The sequence below is a fragment of the Setaria viridis genome, chromosome 8 (assembly GCF_005286985.2).
Source record: "Setaria viridis chromosome 8, Setaria_viridis_v4.0, whole genome shotgun sequence".
NCBI classification, from domain to species: Eukaryota; Viridiplantae; Streptophyta; class Magnoliopsida; order Poales; family Poaceae; genus Setaria; species Setaria viridis.
Genome location: NC_048270.2, coordinates 483185 through 501277, shown reverse-complemented (window position 1 = coordinate 501277; position 18093 = coordinate 483185). Strand labels below are relative to the sequence as shown.

General features: G+C 43.7%; 3 protein-coding genes across 4 annotated transcripts; all 3 read right to left on the bottom strand.

The window, feature by feature from the left end:
* Nucleotides 1-131: 131 nt before the first annotated feature.
* Nucleotides 132-5459, bottom strand: LOC117833072 (uncharacterized). The gene is made up of 7 exons (XM_034712452.2): nt 4991-5459; nt 4240-4325; nt 3819-3827; nt 3599-3687; nt 2827-2951; nt 2231-2307; nt 132-1040 (listed from the first exon to the last, which is right to left on the bottom strand). The coding sequence occupies exons 1-7, from the start codon at nt 5248-5250 to the stop codon at nt 439-441; spliced, it is 1248 nt and encodes a 415-aa protein (XP_034568343.1). The 5' UTR covers nt 5251-5459; the 3' UTR covers nt 132-438.
* A 3225-nt stretch (nt 5460-8684) lies between these two features.
* LOC117833046 (monosaccharide-sensing protein 2) lies at nt 8685-13737 on the bottom strand. Its single transcript, XM_034712406.2, has 7 exons — nt 13435-13737; nt 13233-13317; nt 13053-13152; nt 12355-12921; nt 11392-12254; nt 9554-9741; nt 8685-9449 (listed from the first exon to the last, which is right to left on the bottom strand). The coding sequence occupies exons 3-7, from the start codon at nt 13129-13131 to the stop codon at nt 9014-9016; spliced, it is 2133 nt and encodes a 710-aa protein (XP_034568297.1). The 5' UTR covers nt 13132-13152; nt 13233-13317; nt 13435-13737; the 3' UTR covers nt 8685-9013.
* A 433-nt stretch (nt 13738-14170) lies between these two features.
* Nucleotides 14171-18084, bottom strand: LOC117833047 (uncharacterized). Of its 2 annotated transcripts, XM_034712407.2 has the most exons (8): nt 17366-18083; nt 17065-17133; nt 16909-16965; nt 16722-16799; nt 15901-16290; nt 15674-15811; nt 15322-15555; nt 14171-14762 (listed from the first exon to the last, which is right to left on the bottom strand). In XM_034712407.2, the coding sequence occupies exons 1-8, from the start codon at nt 17831-17833 to the stop codon at nt 14376-14378; spliced, it is 1821 nt and encodes a 606-aa protein (XP_034568298.1). In that variant the 5' UTR covers nt 17834-18083; the 3' UTR covers nt 14171-14375. The 2 variants fall into 2 exon arrangements, with proteins under 2 accessions (XP_034568298.1, XP_034568299.1); XM_034712408.2 differs by lacking the exon at nt 16722-16799 and having other exon boundaries at nt 17366-18084.
* Between the last annotated feature and the right edge of the window lie 9 nt (nt 18085-18093).

Here is an 18093-nt window from a genome sequence, read left to right as displayed (position 1 = left end):
TACAAGGTCTTCTGTCAAGATTAATAATAAAAAAAGAAGCTATGTTCCTTAAGCTGGAGTATTAGGGTTACGGCCTTGTAAACTCTTGAAACGCACAAATATATGCTGCATTGGCAGCACTGCCATGCAACTGTGATACCACACAACCATTTAAATCACATTTCAGATTCATCAGGATGTGATTAGTTGAATCTAGGCTAAGTGAGACAATCCCTCAAGGTTAGTCAAGCAGCCTGGAGCAAATTCAAAGAATCAAGGAACATTAACACACTTGTCTAATGCCAAGCTAAATGCCATGGGGCTTTCTACAAGTTCAGCTTTGCTGTAGTGGCATTATGGCATTGGACAAATCAAGTATACCCAAGAAAAGACACCTGAAAAGTGAAAACCTCCTTGGATATCTGAGATCCCACAGACATGCACATATAGGTTTCAGGATCAATTGCACACACTGATCATCGTTGGAGGATGTATTCCCTCTTCTATATCTGAAATAACATCCTTCAGCTTACCATCGCCTTCTTCAAACAAACTGAAATCTGCCAGACCTACACCATCCTTGCTGCCTTCATCAACCGAAGAACAACCATCGAACAGGCACCCAATGTTGCTATCGAAGTCTGCATCAGTGAACCACTCATTCAGGTTGATTGAGCTGCCAAAGTTAGATCTTGACATGGTATCCAGCTCATAGTCCATGCAAGGGCTCCATAAGCTCTCTTCAATGCTGTCATCGACTGTGAGGGGCTCTGCATTGTTATCAGGCTCTGCATTAGCATCAGGCTCTGCATTATCACCAGGTTCTGCATTGTTATCAGGTGTCTTCTCTTCGCTTGAGTCGGACTCTTGGACTGTAGTTTCGCTCTGATCAGGTTGAGGTTCTTGGTTGAGTGCTGGCACCACCTGTGGATCCTGTTGTAGCTGCGCCAGTAACGGCGGGTGGTCCAGGTAGCAGCTAATGTCAAAGTTGGTAACAGCATTGGCACCTCGGTATTCAATGGCTGCAAGATCATAGGCCTTGGCTGCCTCCTCTTGAGTGTCTGCAGGAAGAGAATGATGGTAAGTTTGTCTGAGTGAGTGCATTTTTGCAAGTTTGGATATGATTGCTTGACTAATATCTTCAGAAATTCTAGTGCGAAATTTGTTCAAGTGTCATTGTTCTTAGAGTACAGTGCATCTGGAAAGTAAGACAAATATTTGCTGACAGATTCTGATGACTATATATTTGTTTGTTTGAGAATACAACATGCAGGAGATGATCATATATTCAACCACTGTTGTCCTTAATAGGATATGCTGAATTGCAGATAATGGCTGTTCACTAATTTGAATGGACGGTGGCTGCTTCTTTGCACATGTGCCAGTCACTGGACATGTCCAAATTTCAGTGCAAGTAGTTAACTTCTGTGTTTTCCTCTATCACTGGCCTTTTATGATGGAAATAGCGGTGAAAGCAAATCTGTGGTCCGGATCTTGAATCTTGATCTAGTTTTGACACAGCCACGCAGGGCATGCTTGATGCACGTGAAGAGATCACTGGCTGCTGGTGCTGAGTCACACAGGCAAGTGAAAAAACAAAAGGCCGGCAGTGCTGATGAATTGAAGATCCCTAGGCACCATCTTATTATTACTGCAACTGGTAGTGGCTGGCAGGTGAGTGGTGACTACTCGTGTCACGTGCTTGTCACATGAGTTTGGAAGCCATGTAGTTTTGGCTACTAATTAGCCAACAGCTTAATTTTTAGGTCAAGTTGGACTACTGGAGGATCAAATTTCTGGGGATTGCTTACATGACAGTATCTTGGTCTTATGGTCTTGATCTTGACAGTCAAGAAAGGGACAATTTTTTGTCCAGGAAAAGTGCACCAGTATTATGCTCCTATGATCTGATTTGATAGATGATCAGATTCAATGTTTTCTTCCTTTATTTTTTTAGAAAATAGACATAGTAGTTAGGATCACCTGTATCTGAATATAGGACAGTAATGGGATTGTCTAGTCTGCATTGAAGGGAAACTAAGAAATGCAAGCTATTTAATTGTGCCGAAGTAAGGTTGATGAACCTTCATAAAAATCGGTTAAAAGCAGGTGGCCTTGTTAGTAAGTAGGACAATTCTACAACAAACAAAAGTAGCCCTTAAATGCTGGTATAAGCTAACCTGTTAAAAGAGGTGCAAAGAGCATGAAACTATAAACATTACATCGAGGAATATAGTACACTAGTCCATACCAAATGTTCCCAAGTAGAGGTACTTGTTCCCAAAGACTCGCCCAATCCGTGCCTCCCACCTCCCATTGTGGTGATGCCTGGACCATCAAAACAATAAGAATATTAAAATTTCATTTTGTTTAATAACCCATAAACTGAACGAATTCAAGCCATGCATCTCTAAACAATGAGGAGAGATAGTAAGTGATGCACTGGTTTCAAAACTAAAGTGATGCATGCGGTACAGAGCTGGCATTTCTAGGTGCACAATGCTGATGAGTGATGAGTCATGCATGCATGACATGGCTGGCATGTGACGTGTCATAGGCCCAGGTGATGCATGGCAGTCACGTTACAGGTGGACCTCATCTCAAAATGCCGTGTCAGCCGACTAGAGAACACTACAGCAGAAAGGTTTCTGCCTTTGAGTCAGCCTGCACTCTGCACTGGACCCCATTCTCAGTTCCTTTTTTGGTACTTGAGTTGCAGGTGTGTTTGATGCTGGCTGCTGCATGTTCTAGTTGAAACAGAGTAGTAGTACACTCTATATGCATGATTGTAGCACCTAATAACTAATAAGTGACGGGGTTTAATCCAATAGGTGATTAAGTAGTAACCTGGCCACGCCTCTGTACTTGGAGACGCCTCTGGAGAAGCCGCTGCTCCGGCGGCGAAGGGAGGCCAGGTACTCCTCCCGCGACACCCCTTCCATCTCAGACATCTCGTTCGAGTAATCCTCCGCCTGCATCAATCAAATCATCATGTTTAGCCGACTAATTTTTAGTGCAGGTCACATCGAATACCAATAGGGATTAAACGTAAATTAATTATAGAACTAATTGCATAAACTGTGGCTAATTGACGAGACGAATCTATTAAGCCTAATTAACATGATTAGCACATATTTACGACAGCATCACATGGTCAAATCATGGACTAATTAGATTTAATAGATTCGTCTCGTAAATTAGCTTTCATTTATGCAATTGATTTTATAATTAACTTACATTTAATATTTTTAATTAGTATCTAAACATTCGATGTCACAGGAACTAAACGAAGCAAACACGCCCATGATGGGCACCAACATTAACGGCCAGTTACTGCCCCTGCTTGCTTACAACCACACATTAATGAAGGCTGGTCTTGTCTCCTACTAGTTGTAACAAGCCGACAGGGGTTGTGAGCTCATTGCTCGATCTGACGTCAATCTAAATTAATTACTAGCTGGTGGTGCCTTGTTCATAAATAATTGAGCACAGTATAAGCCATTTTCAGTTCATCCTCTGCCTCTGGGATATTTGGTCGATACAAACAGGAGCTTGCTGACAATATAAACTCTTGACAGATTGGGGACAGTTTGCTTTCTAGGATCATGCAGGAACTTACAGGGAAATTCAGGACTGTTTCAGGACCCCAGTATTTGAGAGCTGCAAGGTCATATGCACGAGCAGCTGCCTCCTCAGTATCATAGGCCCCTGCAGATCATAGACAATTAGTTGGTTTTCATACCAAGACAAGGATGCAGATCACACCATGATCTGGTCCCAAGTAAAATGAATCTGGCAAAGACAGCCTAGATATATTTTTAGTAAATGGTGGGACTTACCCAAATAGACTATTGAGTAGGGACACCCAATACAGCAGCAAGCAGTAGATCACAGTCACATGCAGATCACCAGGCAAGGGCCCCCACCAAAGATAACAGAAAGAAAGGAGATAAACAAAACCTGATCAGAATGTCAGCCTTAAGAAATTCGGTGCACTTTTTGAAAAAGCCTTGTACTACTGGCAGATGCATCAAGATCCTTGCAGAGGACAAAGGACCTTAATTGTTCGGGTTTCTATTGGCATCACTGCTCAACCCTCGTATTAGAATTTTTGTTTTCCTTTTGAAAAATAAATAGGATGAAAAGGAACCAATTTCCAGACAAGAAAGAATATGACAGGAATGCTTGAAATCATTCCCACATCCCTTTCCAAGTTGAGTGTGCATGCATTTGTGATACTAGCAGCAGCAATATACACACCTTGCCTGCCTTTCTTCTTGTTCTGGATGGAGGTGAGGCAGTGCTTGTCCCAGAGATGGGCCTCGAACCTGCCTGTCCACCTGTGCCTGTTTACACGCATGCAATGCGACGCGTATGTTGGTGAGCAGCAGCAGCATTAATTTACAACACTCTCCTCCTTACAACAAGGAGAAGAGGGGAAAAAGAAATTCAACAAACTGAGCGCATCAAGATGGCTGGCCGTAATACCGATGAACTAACTTTCCTACTTTCTATCTACCAGAAAACGACCTCTTGTGTTTTCTGAAGAGCATACACGGTGAGAATAGAAAGAAAGTGACAGCAGTTGGGTTGAACAAAAAACAGAGAGCAGTATAGAGCACATGGCAACACTTGGAAGAAGGTCCTGACGATGAGCAGTTAAAACAGGAATTGACAGCTTGCATCCAGAATTCGATGAATGCAACATGCAAGGGGAGATTCGCGTCGGAAGCAATCGCAAGAGGAAGACCGATAGTGCAAGCGCAAACATTGGATGCCCTCCGCGGTCGTGGGCTGGAGATCAGTCAGATACTGTTTCCACTACTTGTGAAATCTGAATTGCTTTGGGCATCCTTTCGGGAGAAAAAAAAAAGAAGTGATTTTGACAAACCTGGCAGCAATGCAGGGCCCGCGGAGAATTGCGATTGGAATCGAAGAGAGCAGCGATGGCAATCGAGGAAATCAGGAGATGGGATGGGATAGGACGGCATGCAGACGGCGAGACGCGTACCTGGTGACTCCCCTGTAGACGGAGCTCCTCTTCCCTGCAGATGCGGCGGTGGCATTGGGATCTTCCTTGCTGTGGCGGTGGCGGGCCGCCTCTTTGCGGGGCCTCTTGGGCTTGTCGGGCGCGGCGCCCTTGGCCTGAGTCGTCCTCGCCCTCTTCCTGCGGGGAGGAATTGGAGTATCCTCCGTGGAGATGGAGGACGACGCCGAGGAGGAAGGAGGGGAGGAAACAGGGGGCGGAGATGGTCGAGGAGATCTCTCCATGTGCGTCTCTTCTCTGAGCGGCGGCGTTTCCTACTAGTACGCCTACTGGCTCCCTCGTCGCTCGCTCCCTGATGAATGAATGATGGTGGTGGCGTCGCCGGTGCAGGTAAATGATTTGCCGGCGAGATGGACGGGCAGGGGTTTTTATAGAGCACAAGAGGCAGCGGTGGGGTTTTGGTCAAGATCTCCGTTGCTGCTAGTGCTACATGACAACCTGTTTGCCTGTAATCTTGCTCGCCTGGCAACGACCCCGTTGCTGTGCTGTGCGGTGCGGCGGCCTCTACGTCTGCAGTTCTGTTGAGCAGTGTACAGGTGGCAGATCACCTACGCAGGCAACTCAATTACTCTTTTTTTTTTTCGCGAATAACTCGATTACTCCATCAAGCATTGGAGCTGTAAAACGGGATCAATTACTCAGTTACAATGCTGCAAAGGAGAGGACACGAGTGCCTCTGGCTCCGAGCCGGGGCTGCACCTAGGGCAGATGAGGACGAAAATCACGTTTGCGATTCTTTGCGTAGACGGCAAACACACGCTTGACGCCGATCGTCCAGATGGCAGCCGGCGCCATGCGCTCCTGCAAATGCATTGCAAGCCGTTGGTTTCTCTTCTCCTCCTCTACGACGCGTCTCCTGCAGTCCTCTCCTGCTTGATGCGTTCGGCGACACTTGTCGAAGCAGAGCAGAGCAGGGCAGGGCAGTGCTCCCCTGCTTTTGCATTGCGTTGCCTTGATCGTGCTGCCTGCAAGAGCCAAGCCACCACAGCAGTGCCCGTCTTCCTCTTTCACTTGCACGGAGTTTGTTGGTTCAGTAGTTAAGCTGGTTTCTCATCTACTTTTTCTGGCTGTCTTTTGGGTCGACCAAGTAAAAAAGTTTTAGGTTGCCAGATTCCTGACCCATGACGAGGAAATTCCAAACCTTTCATCTAATCTCTCACCCGTTTTGCATGTTTGCTTGCTTGCAAGTTACCTGCAAACATCATCTGCCCGAATACCAAACGAACATCCTCACCAATGGCTATATAACCGTGCTGAATGAGATGGAAGTAATAGGAATATAAGATTGTTATAAGACAGCACAAGTCAAACCTGCGTGCGGTTTTTATGGGAATGGGCAGAATGAGAAGAGATCTAGAACTACATGGGCCACTCAAATGGTATATGAAATCTAACCATCCAATATGAGGGAGAGGAGTGCGTCGATCGATAACATGAGATGTCCCTACCGAAGAAAATGGTAACATGATATGCTGTCACAACAAACAAAACCTCGGTAATAGTATTATATTACGTATTTACGTTGAATCGCAATCTCCACAAAGAAAACCGTGTCTCCGATTTCCTTCAATATATACACTTGTGGCATTCTCGATTTCCAATAATTCTCTCATTGGTTCACTTCAGAAAACATCAGTAACTTCAACTGTTTCCAAGCCCTGATCTGCTAAAACTGTTTCCAAGCCCTGATCTGCTAAAACTGTTTCCAAGCGACGTAATTTCTTTCTGCTAAGAAAATTGTATGAGCACTATGTATACTAATTAAGCTACATCCTCAACTTATGTTTAGCTTTATACTAGAACAATAATTTTATAATTTTCATGCCATGGAAGAAGGGAAATTGAAAAAAAAAGTCATTGGAGATGCGAGGAATCGAACCCCGTGCCTTTAAATATGCATAGTTATTAATGCTCTATCAATTGATGCTCTATCAATTGATGCTCTATCAATTGAGCTACATCCCTAACTTATAATTATCTTTGCACAAGAAATAATTTTATATTTTTCCATGTCACATGCCTCAAAATACGTGTTTCTCTAATACTCTACCAATTGAACTACATCCTAACTTTGTGTTTAACTTTGCACTTGAAATAGTTTTAAAATTTTCAAGGAAGAAGGAAAATTAGAAAGATGTATTTTTTATTGGAGATGTGAGGAATCAAACATTGTGACTCTAAACATACTCCTCCGTCCCATAAAGAGTGTCTTTTTAGACTATACAATTTATCCCACAAAGAGTGTTCTTTTACATCCTAGTAAACATCATCTAATTAAAGAAACATTCACACCAATAAAGAAAAATATATGGAGAGGCGCGTAGAGCCAATCAAATGATCAATTGATGTTATTTCTCTTGTTCCAATGCACGTGCATTTATTTAGGATCCAGAAAACTAAATAGACAACACAATTTTCAATCACAATAAGTATTAGTTATTAAGGGCAACATAGACATTTCTTATCATTACTAATGTGTTTGAAATTTTTTAAATGGACACTCTTTGCGGAACGAAGAAGGGAGTACATGTTTTAATGCTCTACACTTCAAGTTACGTTTAGTTTTGCACAAGAGTTAATTTTATAATCTTTAATCTTGCATTCATAAAATCATAAGAATCAAACAACAGAACAAGCGTAACTTGTCCAAACAAAGGATGATGCAGCATTCCCAAGCCGGTTGGTTCTTCTAGAGCCTGCTGCCTCATGAGTCATGTCTTGGTTGCTCTTGTTGTGTTAAGATCGGAAATCTGCAACTACAAAGGAGCCTGACATTCGTTATTAGCTGTTAAAATCAACATTACAGATATATCGTGCTGATTATTAAACATAATTTATTCTCCAAGTCCGGCCTGTTCACATTCATATCATATAAACAGCCGGACGCACCACAACTGCTAAAAACTACTAAGGGCCAGTTTGGATTTCTTGACGAGGCTTGCCTCGCCTGGCTGGTCAAGGAGAGCGAGCTGTGTTCTGAGTTTGGATGGGTTGCCATCTGCATCGATGGTTGTGAAAGCAAGATTTTCCCTTGCTTGCTCGGGCGAGCCGTATCACCTCTCCACTGCTGGCAAGGCTCTCCTTGCTGGGCGAGGCCAGCTAGCAAATAAGCCAAACGTCCCCTAAATGCAAAACAATTTCAGTTTTCTCAGCTGCAAAAGTCTGAAGAACTCAAAAGCACGCATGCTTGTAAGTGCAGGTAATCAGTCAAGTGTTTTGTTTAGCAGGTAATCACCCTTGTCTTTGAGTAAGAAGTTGTGGCTTATCAGATTCCTAAGCCAAAGACAAGGAAACTCCAAACCTTGTCTCTCATAGCTCTTTATTGTTTCCCATTCCAAAATTCCCAAGGTATCTCTGAACATCACGGCTCATGGGTGAAAGAGAAACAAGAACTTCTGCTCCGTGGAGTGTCAAAGCCATCGAGATCTTCACTGAAGTTGCTTCTAAATTTCAAGTTGCCTTTTGTCTTACTAAAGATCACACCATCAGACACATCAGATCCAGTTATGCTAATTGAGCACTAAGTTTGTTTGTCCAATTCCTGGCAGAAGTGAAGGAAGAAAAAAACATAAATGCCATTCTACTGAAATGCCGTGAAAAATTTAAGGTGAGGATATCCTCCAAATTTAAACATCAGACAGAAGATAAACTAGAGAAGGGTGACAACTACCAATGATATTATGATTTATGACAGAAGATATTATGACAATCTATTGATACAAGGGAAGCAGTTTCAGGTGATCCCTAGATATATAAGGTACTATTTGGATCTCATGGGACATCAAAGTAGGAGCAAGATCACAAAAAGAAACCCAAGCCCAGCCATGACACCATGTACTGCCAAACCAACTCTTTAGGCACACCGTCGCTGGTCCCTTCCTTCGTAGGTAAATGTAACTTTCAGACGACATCAGAGGATTAATTAACCACGATGAAGTTTGGAAACCAAAAAATTACAGCCAGTGACGTTGATCCCTAGTCGGGCGATTAATCCTCCTTAGCTTGCTTTGCTCCAACAGAGAAGAACTCGATGATGACCTCGAGGGGCATGCCTTTTGTCTCCGGCACCTTCATGTATACAAATACAAGAGCTAGGATACAAAAAACAGCATATATCCCGAAGACACCGGCGAGCCCGATGGAGTTTAGCATCACGGGGAGAGTGTATGTCACAATGATGTCACCGATCCAGGAGGTAAAGGCGCAGATGGCTATGCAAATTCCACGAACAGTGGTGGGGAAGATCTCTGCACAAAGAATGTTGGGAATAGGCCCAAACCCCATGACGAAGAAGCAGAAATAGAGTATGAGGCTGATCGTGGAGAGTGCAGCATGCACTGTGGTTCCCACATCCACAATGTTGACCATGACCAAGACAACTAGTGCAACTATTAGGATAGGGATTGTCGCAAGGAGAAGAAACCTGAACGAGAAACAAGACAAAAGAATTATTACCCTCGTTACTTACTTCTACCAAAAATGTATTTACGCATAATAAGCAATAGTATATCAAACACAATGTCTAACCTCCTTCCAGACATATCCATGAACCTCATGGCAATGCCAATGCTCGGAAGCATCAATAAGGTTGTCAAGGCGCTGATAAGAATAGATGCCAAAGATGAGCTAAGGCCAATGTTAGAAAGAAGAACACCAACACCTGCTTGCTCAAGAATTTGAGGAGTGTAGTAGAGAACACCACTGATGCCAGCAAACTGCATAAAAAACATAAAAGTTAATAATCGAATAGTAACACATTGTATACCACATTTGACAGGGAAACAGTTAAAATAAAACAAAATTAAGTCAACAAACATGAAACATCATGCCGAGACTTTAACCTACAACCATATTTGGTAAATGTATTCAGGAATATCCATGTAAATGAATGGGCAGACAAGATCAACATACTGTTTCCATGCTTCTGATAACAACATTGAGCAGTCCCATAGCCCACTTACAACAATTCTCCAGTATCTTAATAGAACTAGTCTATCAGTCTGTGCTACCACACTGAGACATAAATATTTGAAATTTATGGAAAAAAAAAAGTGTATAGCTAACAAAAATCAAAATTTCCTACTTTACGCGCACTCTCTCTTTTGTTAAACATTCTAACACAATACCTATATAGGTATGTATTCATCCTCATCGGGGTGTGATAGATTTTAGTTAGCAATTACTCTATATACTTTTTCATTCACATCTATAGTTTTTTCACTTCACATCTTATATCCATGTATTTGACATGTGTTTAATTGAACCCTTACTTCGAGCTATTTGCTTAACATGGAAATTAACATTATCTTCGCTTCCTCCATACATGTATACATGGTCTATATGGTTACACACACATCATTCATGTATTACTTAATTTAGTATTTTCAATATTAATGATGGGGTAATTTAGAATCATATATTTGTGTATTTTGGGATTATTTTTTATACTAACAGATGTAGCTGATTTCAATGTACATTTAGGGGCTACCTTAGGTTATTTTAATAATGACAATGTGGGTAATTTATATGCAAATTTGAGAGAATATTTTAATTATTTATAACAGTATATGTGGAAACTTTTGATGAAGGTTATGGGTTTTATTTTACCTAATAATGGTAGAAGTAGGAAATTTAAATACATATGTAGGGTGTTACTTTACTGTATTTTCATAACGACAGATGTGCATAGTTTTTTTAGAAAACATAATGAACCAATGGCTATGATGATTAGAGTCTACTGATTGATGGATAGGTATTTCTGAATTTTGTTAGAATTTTTAGGATTTATCTATTTTTTTACAGCGTCAGGTAAAGATTAACGTGGAGCCTCCGATTAGTAAGAGTAAGATTGGAACCGTCCACTTAAATAGTTCACCAATATCTTATTTAAAGAATTTTTTAGGTGTTTCATATAGAGAACACCAAGTTGTGGTTCTTTCTAGAATGACTACTACAAGATATCAAAGCTAAGTTCACTCGTGTTAGGACCTAAAGATTTATCGGTAGCACCGGAAGTGTGATAAGTAAAACTATGCTACCCAGATTAGCATCCATCGTATCATTTGGTTTGTTTCCTTCTTCGGAAATAGCAAGAAAATACCATCAGGTTGCTTTCCATAATCGCTAGGCTCCTAATGTTTGCTGGTATAACCGAAAGTAGGAACTATAACAAGAAAGTTATTAGCAAAAGTGCAGCACATGGCAGCAAGATGATTCAATATAACTATTTATTTTTAAGAGAAAAGGCATTAATTCATTAAAGCATTGTAAGAAATTCTTTTGGTGCTTCTGGAGCGTTAAACTAGTTACTGGGTGCTTGTAGGGATATATATAGTTTGAAGGATAGAGGAAAATAATCTTCTTACCTGTTGCAGGATCTGTATTCCTATGCCAACAAACAGTGCATGCTTCACTCCAGGTTCAAAAAGGTCAGCCCATTTTGGACCTTTAGCAACTGCCTCTAATGGATGCACCATGGCAGGACCAGCAGCACGCTGCTCCAACAGTTTCTTGGAGTAAAGAGCTGGTTGACTCACAAGAGCCGCAGCCTGGACGAACTCACTACCAGGAGGGACATCTCCCCCTAGTAATGACAATATAGAGCCCTTGCTGCCTTGTACGCCCTCCTCATGCAAGTAAATACGTTGGAAGCCACCTTCCTTTTGCCCATCTGCACCTTCTCTCTCGGTCCATTTCCATGCCAATTGCCATCCTCCACCAATTATGCTACCATGAGGTATTCCTTCCACACTTGTTGATTGTCGAGAAATAAGTGGGCTTTGGAGGCTTTCCTCATTGTCATCTCCACCATGATTTGAAGCGTACTCATTGCCTTCCATTTGACTCTCGGCATCCGAGTCAGCTTTAGCCCGCTGCTGCTGCTCCATGACACTAAACATGCTACCAAAGTTGGGAATCAATGTGCTCCGCATGCTCGAAATTATATCGGGCATCTTCTCGTGGACGCTATCGAAAAGAGTGACAACATTATCCACAAAGGGCTTACCTTGACTAGCCATGCTGCCATGTTGAGAGAGGAGACCATACGCACTTCCAAGTGCACTTTGACCACTAACAGGTCGGGCAACCCAGGTTTGGCCTTCTTCAGGTCCATATAGTTTGATCTTCTCTGGATGTGGAGCCAGCCCTTCATCAGGGCCAATTATGTATTCTTCAACACGTGTATCTTTCCCAACACCCAGACCTTGGACCAGAAGAGCCATTTCTCCTGTGTAATAGTTAACCCAAAATGAGTAATAATCATAACACAAATTGTACAGCCACCACAATCACAATGAATTCCATTTAGGTTGCGAATTCATACAAACCTGAGACATCTTCCCTTCCCCGCAGCCTCTGCAAGACTCTCTTAGCCTCGACCATCCTTCCTTTGCTCACGAGCCACCTCGGTGACTCAGGCAGGTAGAAGACAGCCAGTGCAAAATATATAAGCGAGGGGATCGATAGAACCCCAAGCATGATCCTCCAATTAGGTTTTGGAAAGAGAGACATCCCAAACACCATGCAATAAGAAAGGAACATCCCACCGGTCGCATTGAACTGCGGAAGCGTGTTCAACGATCCTCGAATCTCCGTCGGCGCAGTCTCGGAGATGTATAGTGGAACAATCGTGAGAGCCAAACCGATACCAAGTCCATCGATGAGCCTTGCTAGGAGCAAGACATACACGCTTGGTGCCCAGAGCATCACCAACCCACTGACAAAGTAGAGGACAGCCGAGGCGATCAGCACGGGCCGCCTTCCAATGGAGTCAGCCACCGCCCCGGCGATCGTCGTGACGGCTGTTGCCCCAATGAGGGACGTGGCCACGATGAGACCCTCTATTAGGGGCTCGCTCTGTAAATTGAATTCCTTCTTTATGTACAAGACTGCCCCTGCAGCAGAGATCAGGCGTCAGGTTAACTAGCAGGGTCAGAACACAGTTAATCTATGAGCGAGAATCAGTTGGAATTTTCGAAACATCTTGACTTGGACGGCAACGAGTTACAGACAGAGAGATCATTACCTGCAATGGTGGCATTATCCCAGCCCTGCAGCAAGTTGCCGATGGCGGCCGCGACGGCCACCAGCACGGCGCCCCCCATGGCCGTCGAATCGATCTACTCCTGCTTGCAGCAAGCGTTATCACTCGGCAGCAGCATGCGACATGTTGAGACGGAGCCCAAGCAGGAGTGCTCTCGCTTACCCAGCGGCTCCGGCGGCCAAGATCGATCTGGTGGAATCCCCGATTGGGCTCGTACGGTGCCGAGGCGGCGGAGGGCGAAATTAATCTGGAGAGGCGGTGAGGTGGCCGGCGCGGTGCGGGTGTAGAGACGAGAGAGATGGAAGGTTTGGTTTATTCCCCTCTTCTGGATAAGAGCGCTTTAATTTGGCCGGTTGGGCATTACCTGTCTTACTGATTGCATGCACGACGACTCTGAGTATCCTCGTCTCAGATGTCGCCGTCGCCGTCGCCGTCGATCGTCGGTGTGGCGCTCGCACGTAGCGTCAAGAGTGTGGTGTCGCCGGGTGATTTGGCGGACGGTTTCATCTCGCTCGCGACGGGTCATCCGATCCGCGAATGTAGCTACCAGCACATGCATTCGATCCATCCACCGTCCACGTCGGTGTTCCCGTGTTGAAAGCCTCCAGCGCGCGTGGCTGCATGCCCTGCACCCTGTTGGCATGTTGCCAAAGTGATGCCAGCGGGAGCCAAGAGCCTGAGACAGCTGTGACCAGGAGATTATTTTTCTTTCATATTTTATTTACAAGGGACAAATGTACAGGTTACAAACATTTTACAAGGCTCTAAGCCCAACAAGAAGCAAAGCAAGATGCGAGGAGTTGAACCCCGTCTACATCCCCAAAAATTGATTGCTTTTGCACAACAAATATTTAACCTTTTTTATACACATGGAAGACAGAGATAAATTAAAAGGAAAAAACATTTTAATGGAGATGTGAGGAGTTGAACCCCGTACCTTTATCATGTGTAGACTAACACTCTACCAGTTGAGCTACATCCCCAACCTATCAATCAAACAATTCTCACATCAAATTCTGCTCAAACATCATGAACTTCATCTGTGTGACATCTAACAGCTCTTCTTTCTGAAGTGTTAGATGGCGTCAATTATTCCCATGTAAACAAAATAGCACGTCATGACCATTACTGAAACATGATAAAAGGTCATATCAGTGACCAAAAATTCACATTTGACGGAAAAAAGAAACAAATGGACAACTACACACACAACACAAATAATTGCACAATGCTAATCACTTTACAAGTTACAATGATAATTACTTAACTTCATTGGCCAGTGGGCACTATTTACTCTGTTCACTGTCAGAATGTTCTAATGTTACATATAAGAAACCCTCCATATTGCATTCGATTCTGAAAGGTCGCCATATCCTTCAGTACGTCCGGGTTAACTTTCTGGGAGACATAGTCATCAGCAAAATAACTAGACCTTGTCTCTCTTAGCTCTTTATTGTTTCCCATTCCAAAATTCCCAAGGTATTGCCGAACATCACAGTTTTCAACATTTTTTATGGACTCATGGGTGAAAGAGAAACAAGAACTTCTGCTCCGTGGAGTGTCAAAGCCATCAAGATCTTCACTGGAGTTGTTTCTAAATTTCATGTGGCATTTTGTGTTACTAAAGATAACACCATCGGACACATCAGATCCAGTTATGCTAATTGAGCACTGAGTTCGCTTGTCCAATTCCTGAAGTGAAGGAAAAAACCATAAATGCCATTCTACTGGAATTCCGTGAAAAATTTAAGGTGAGGATATCCTCTGAGTTTATACATCAGACAGAAGATAAACTAGAGAAGGGTGACAACTACCAATGATATTATGATTTATGACAGAAGATATTATGACAATCTATTGATACAAGGGAAGCAGTTTCAGGTGATCCCCAGATAAGGTACTATTCGAATCTCATGGGACCTCACTAACAAGCAGCATATTTCATATCCAAATAAATTGAGAAGTTTTGCATTTTACGTTTGTATCTCCACAAAAAGTGAACATATATGTAGCTTCCAAAATAGAATAATGATTTTTTTTTTGCGGTGCTCCCCATCATTCAGAACACTTAACACGCTGGAGATCATATCATGAAACACTTAACAATATATTCCAAGAATAATTTAAATTTTAGTCTCATTACAGGGTCATACTACTGTGCATTTCCAACAAATGAGAGCATATTAAAAGGAACTCAATGAGCCAACTTGAACTACAAACTCCAAGCTAAGAGAAAAATCAATTCACTAACCTCATGATGGCCATGTTGATCAGCTGGAGTGTGGGGTTCTTGAAAGCTCGATCTCCCTTTGTGGAAAAATCTACTATTGCTCTTTGGTTGGACATTTAAAACTGAATTTGGTTGATGGTCCTCAGGTGACGAGAAATCAGTGCTATCCATTGTTGAAATTGAAATACATTCCTCGAAATAATTCAGTGCCTCTTCAGCTAAATGCCTTGACACTTTCAGTCTTTCTATGCTACTCTGTAATCCCAAAGCAGATACAAAGTTAAGATCAAGATTGCATATTATTAACACAATTCTCTAAATAGCATGAATGATAAATGGATTGTATTAGTATCTGGATTAGCAGGTACATTACCTTTCTTCTTGGCTGTTTTTTATGGGTCTCAGTAAAATTTGGAGCTGTTACTATGCCCTTCAGCATTCTACTCAGTTCTTGTTCCCGCTGCTCTTCAACTGCCAAATCTGCCCGAAGCTTTCGAGCACGTTCATGTGACTGCAATAAGAAGTAAAAAGGTTATAATTGAAGAGTGATGACTATGTTTAACTAAAGGCACAACACAGTTGGCACAACAGTTAGCAGACCTGTTTGAGTTTTATTGTATATTCTGTAATGTCAGGAGCCAGCTCAGAGGTGTCAGGATCGTACTCAAGAGGAGCTTCCAATTGCCTCAGCTGCTGGTTTGCTTCATGGTGCCATATGTCTGAAACCAGTTCGGAAGCATCTGTATCAAACTCAAGAGGAATTTCCATTTGCTCCAGGTGCTGTTTTGCTGCATTGTTCCTCGCGTCAGAGTCCAGCTCAGCAGCATCTGTATCAAAATCAAGAGGGATTTCGACAACATCTTTCTTTCGGTATTCTGTGGCATAATCACTTACGTCTGACATAAACTCAGCAGAATCTGGATCGAACTCAGGAGGAATTTCCAGAACTGGATCCACTGGGACAGTTGAATGGTTCTGCTGCCAAATGGCCTGTTGATCAAAGAAGAATAGTAGCATCATGATTCATGGGGCAACTTAGAACAGTGGAATAAAATATGAATGAAAGGTTTAGACAGAATATAGTAGAGAAAACGGCAAAGTCAAGTTCAAAGCAAAAGCTGGACATAAATGCAAACTTTTCTCCTTTAGAAACAGAAAGCGAGGCTAGCAAAATATTTCTAGAAAAACACATTTTCAACCTGGCAATATTGTATTGAAAGAGGATGTGAACTCAGAGAAACAAGTGGGCATCATGTCAGCATATCCATTATAATTACAAGAAAAAAAAGGAAAAATGCATATGTGCCACTCCTTAAAGTTGGAAAACATAAATGTTCAAAAGTAATCCTTTCCCTAGTACATAGCTACACCAAGGAATTGCAGCGGGCAATAGCTACACACGAGTGATTCACTATTCTTACATGCTCAAGATGATGACCTGGTGAAGAAATAACAGTGCTAGATTCTAAACGGGTTGTTTCATCCACCTGTTGAGAACACTGTGTGCGACAAACATACTTTTAGTCAGTGACATGCTCATGTTGCCTGTAAACCCCATGGCATGCATGATTTGACCAAAGCACAAAGCTATACAAGCTATTCACATACCACTCCGGTTGTTGACCCCTGCGATGAACAGCTTGCACCAATTCCCCTTTGTTTGCTCTGTGAGGGATTTACTTTGTGAGAATACAAGTTCCTTAAAAGTACATAGTTACGTACACATAAACCATCCAATCGAAGGTCCAGAAGCAGCGTACATACCTCTGAAATCGAATGCCGACTCCTCCATGACTGCAGTTTCCTTGCCGCATCCTTTGCCTCTGTATCTGTCTGTCAGATGTAGCTTTGATTAATAGGCATCCCCTTGATGTCAGTCAGATTCAGATTGATGGAGATAGAATGTAGATTGAATATCAACTAATCTGCATGTCTACACGGCATATACTAGTTGATCATGTAGTAGAAAGGAAAACAAAGAAATTATGCAAATCGTAGTTATGGAAAGCGGGGAATTTTTCTGGGGACAGATTTTCGGGTGAAATGTGAAGCAGAGACGACTGACCTCAGAGCAGCGGTACGGGCGTACTTCGTCGGCCACCGACCGCGCCCGTGAAGCCCTCCTCCCGCCGACAGCGCCAGCACCGTCCGCCGACGGCGCCGAGGCGGAGTGCCTCCGCTGCGGCGCGACGGACACCGACCGCGCTCTCCCGCCACCCCCGCCGCGTCCCCCACCCTTGAGCGGCTGGCGCCCTCTGTCCCGCCTGGGCGCATCCCCGCCGCCGGCGCTAGTAGCAGACCCCGCCGGCTGCTGCGGCGGAGATGGGGATGCCGCGGAGTCGAAGAGCGGGTTGGTTCGGGTGTCGGCGTAGTCCTCCTGCAGGAGGCTGTCGTGGCCGCGGGCGCGGGGCGCGGCGCTGACGCTGCGGGAGCGGGAACGGCGTGGGCACGGGGGCGGGACGGAGCGGGAGGTGGCGGTGGAGGAGGCGTGGAGGTCGCGGCGCGTGGTGGACTTGAACGCCGACGACGCCATCGGGTACGGTGGTTGACTGGATTGGTACGGACGGCGGGCGGAGGAAACGAAACGGGGAGGGGAGGGGAAGGGTGGAGGGAAATGCGAAAGGGATGGTGCGGCGGGAAGGGGAAGCTGCTCCTGCTGCGAGGACTGGTAAATGGTAATGGCGGGGGTGGGTGGCCATTCACCGCTCACCGGGCACCGTGCCGTGTGCCCGGCCGAGGATGACCACCGGTGAAGAGAGAGTTGCCAAAAATAAAATGTATGTAAAAATAATT

Bases quoted from the DNA above. Each gene is read 5' to 3' on its own strand.
- LOC117833072 (XM_034712452.2), bottom strand. From the start codon at position 5,250: ATGGAGAGATCTCCTCGACCATCTCCGCCCCCTGTTTCCTCCCCTCCT. The intron at 2,952-3,598 runs GTAAGTTCCTGC...TGATTGATGCAG, and splicing joins AAACAGTCCTGAATTTCCCT to GCGGAGGATTACTCGAACGA. The intron at 2,308-2,826 runs GTTACTACTTAA...TTGATGGTCCAG, and splicing joins AAGTACAGAGGCGTGGCCAG to GCATCACCACAATGGGAGGT.
- LOC117833046 (XM_034712406.2), bottom strand. From the start codon at position 13,131: ATGGGGGGCGCCGTGCTGGTGGCCGTCGCGGCCGCCATCGGCAACTTG. The intron at 12,255-12,354 runs GTTTGTATGAAT...ACTATTACACAG, and splicing joins GGGAAGGGAAGATGTCTCAG to GAGAAATGGCTCTTCTGGTC. The intron at 9,742-11,391 runs GTAAGAAGATTA...TTTTTTATGCAG, and splicing joins GAATACAGATCCTGCAACAG to TTTGCTGGCATCAGTGGTGT.
- LOC117833047 (XM_034712407.2), bottom strand. From the start codon at position 17,833: ATGGCGTCGTCGGCGTTCAAGTCCACCACGCGCCGCGACCTCCACGCC. The intron at 16,966-17,064 runs GTATGTACGCTG...AATCCCTCACAG, and splicing joins GTCGGCATTCGATTTCAGAG to AGCAAACAAAGGGGAATTGG. The intron at 16,291-16,721 runs GTAAGAATAGTG...TTTGATCAACAG, and splicing joins CAGGTCATCATCTTGAGCAT to GCCATTTGGCAGCAGAACCA.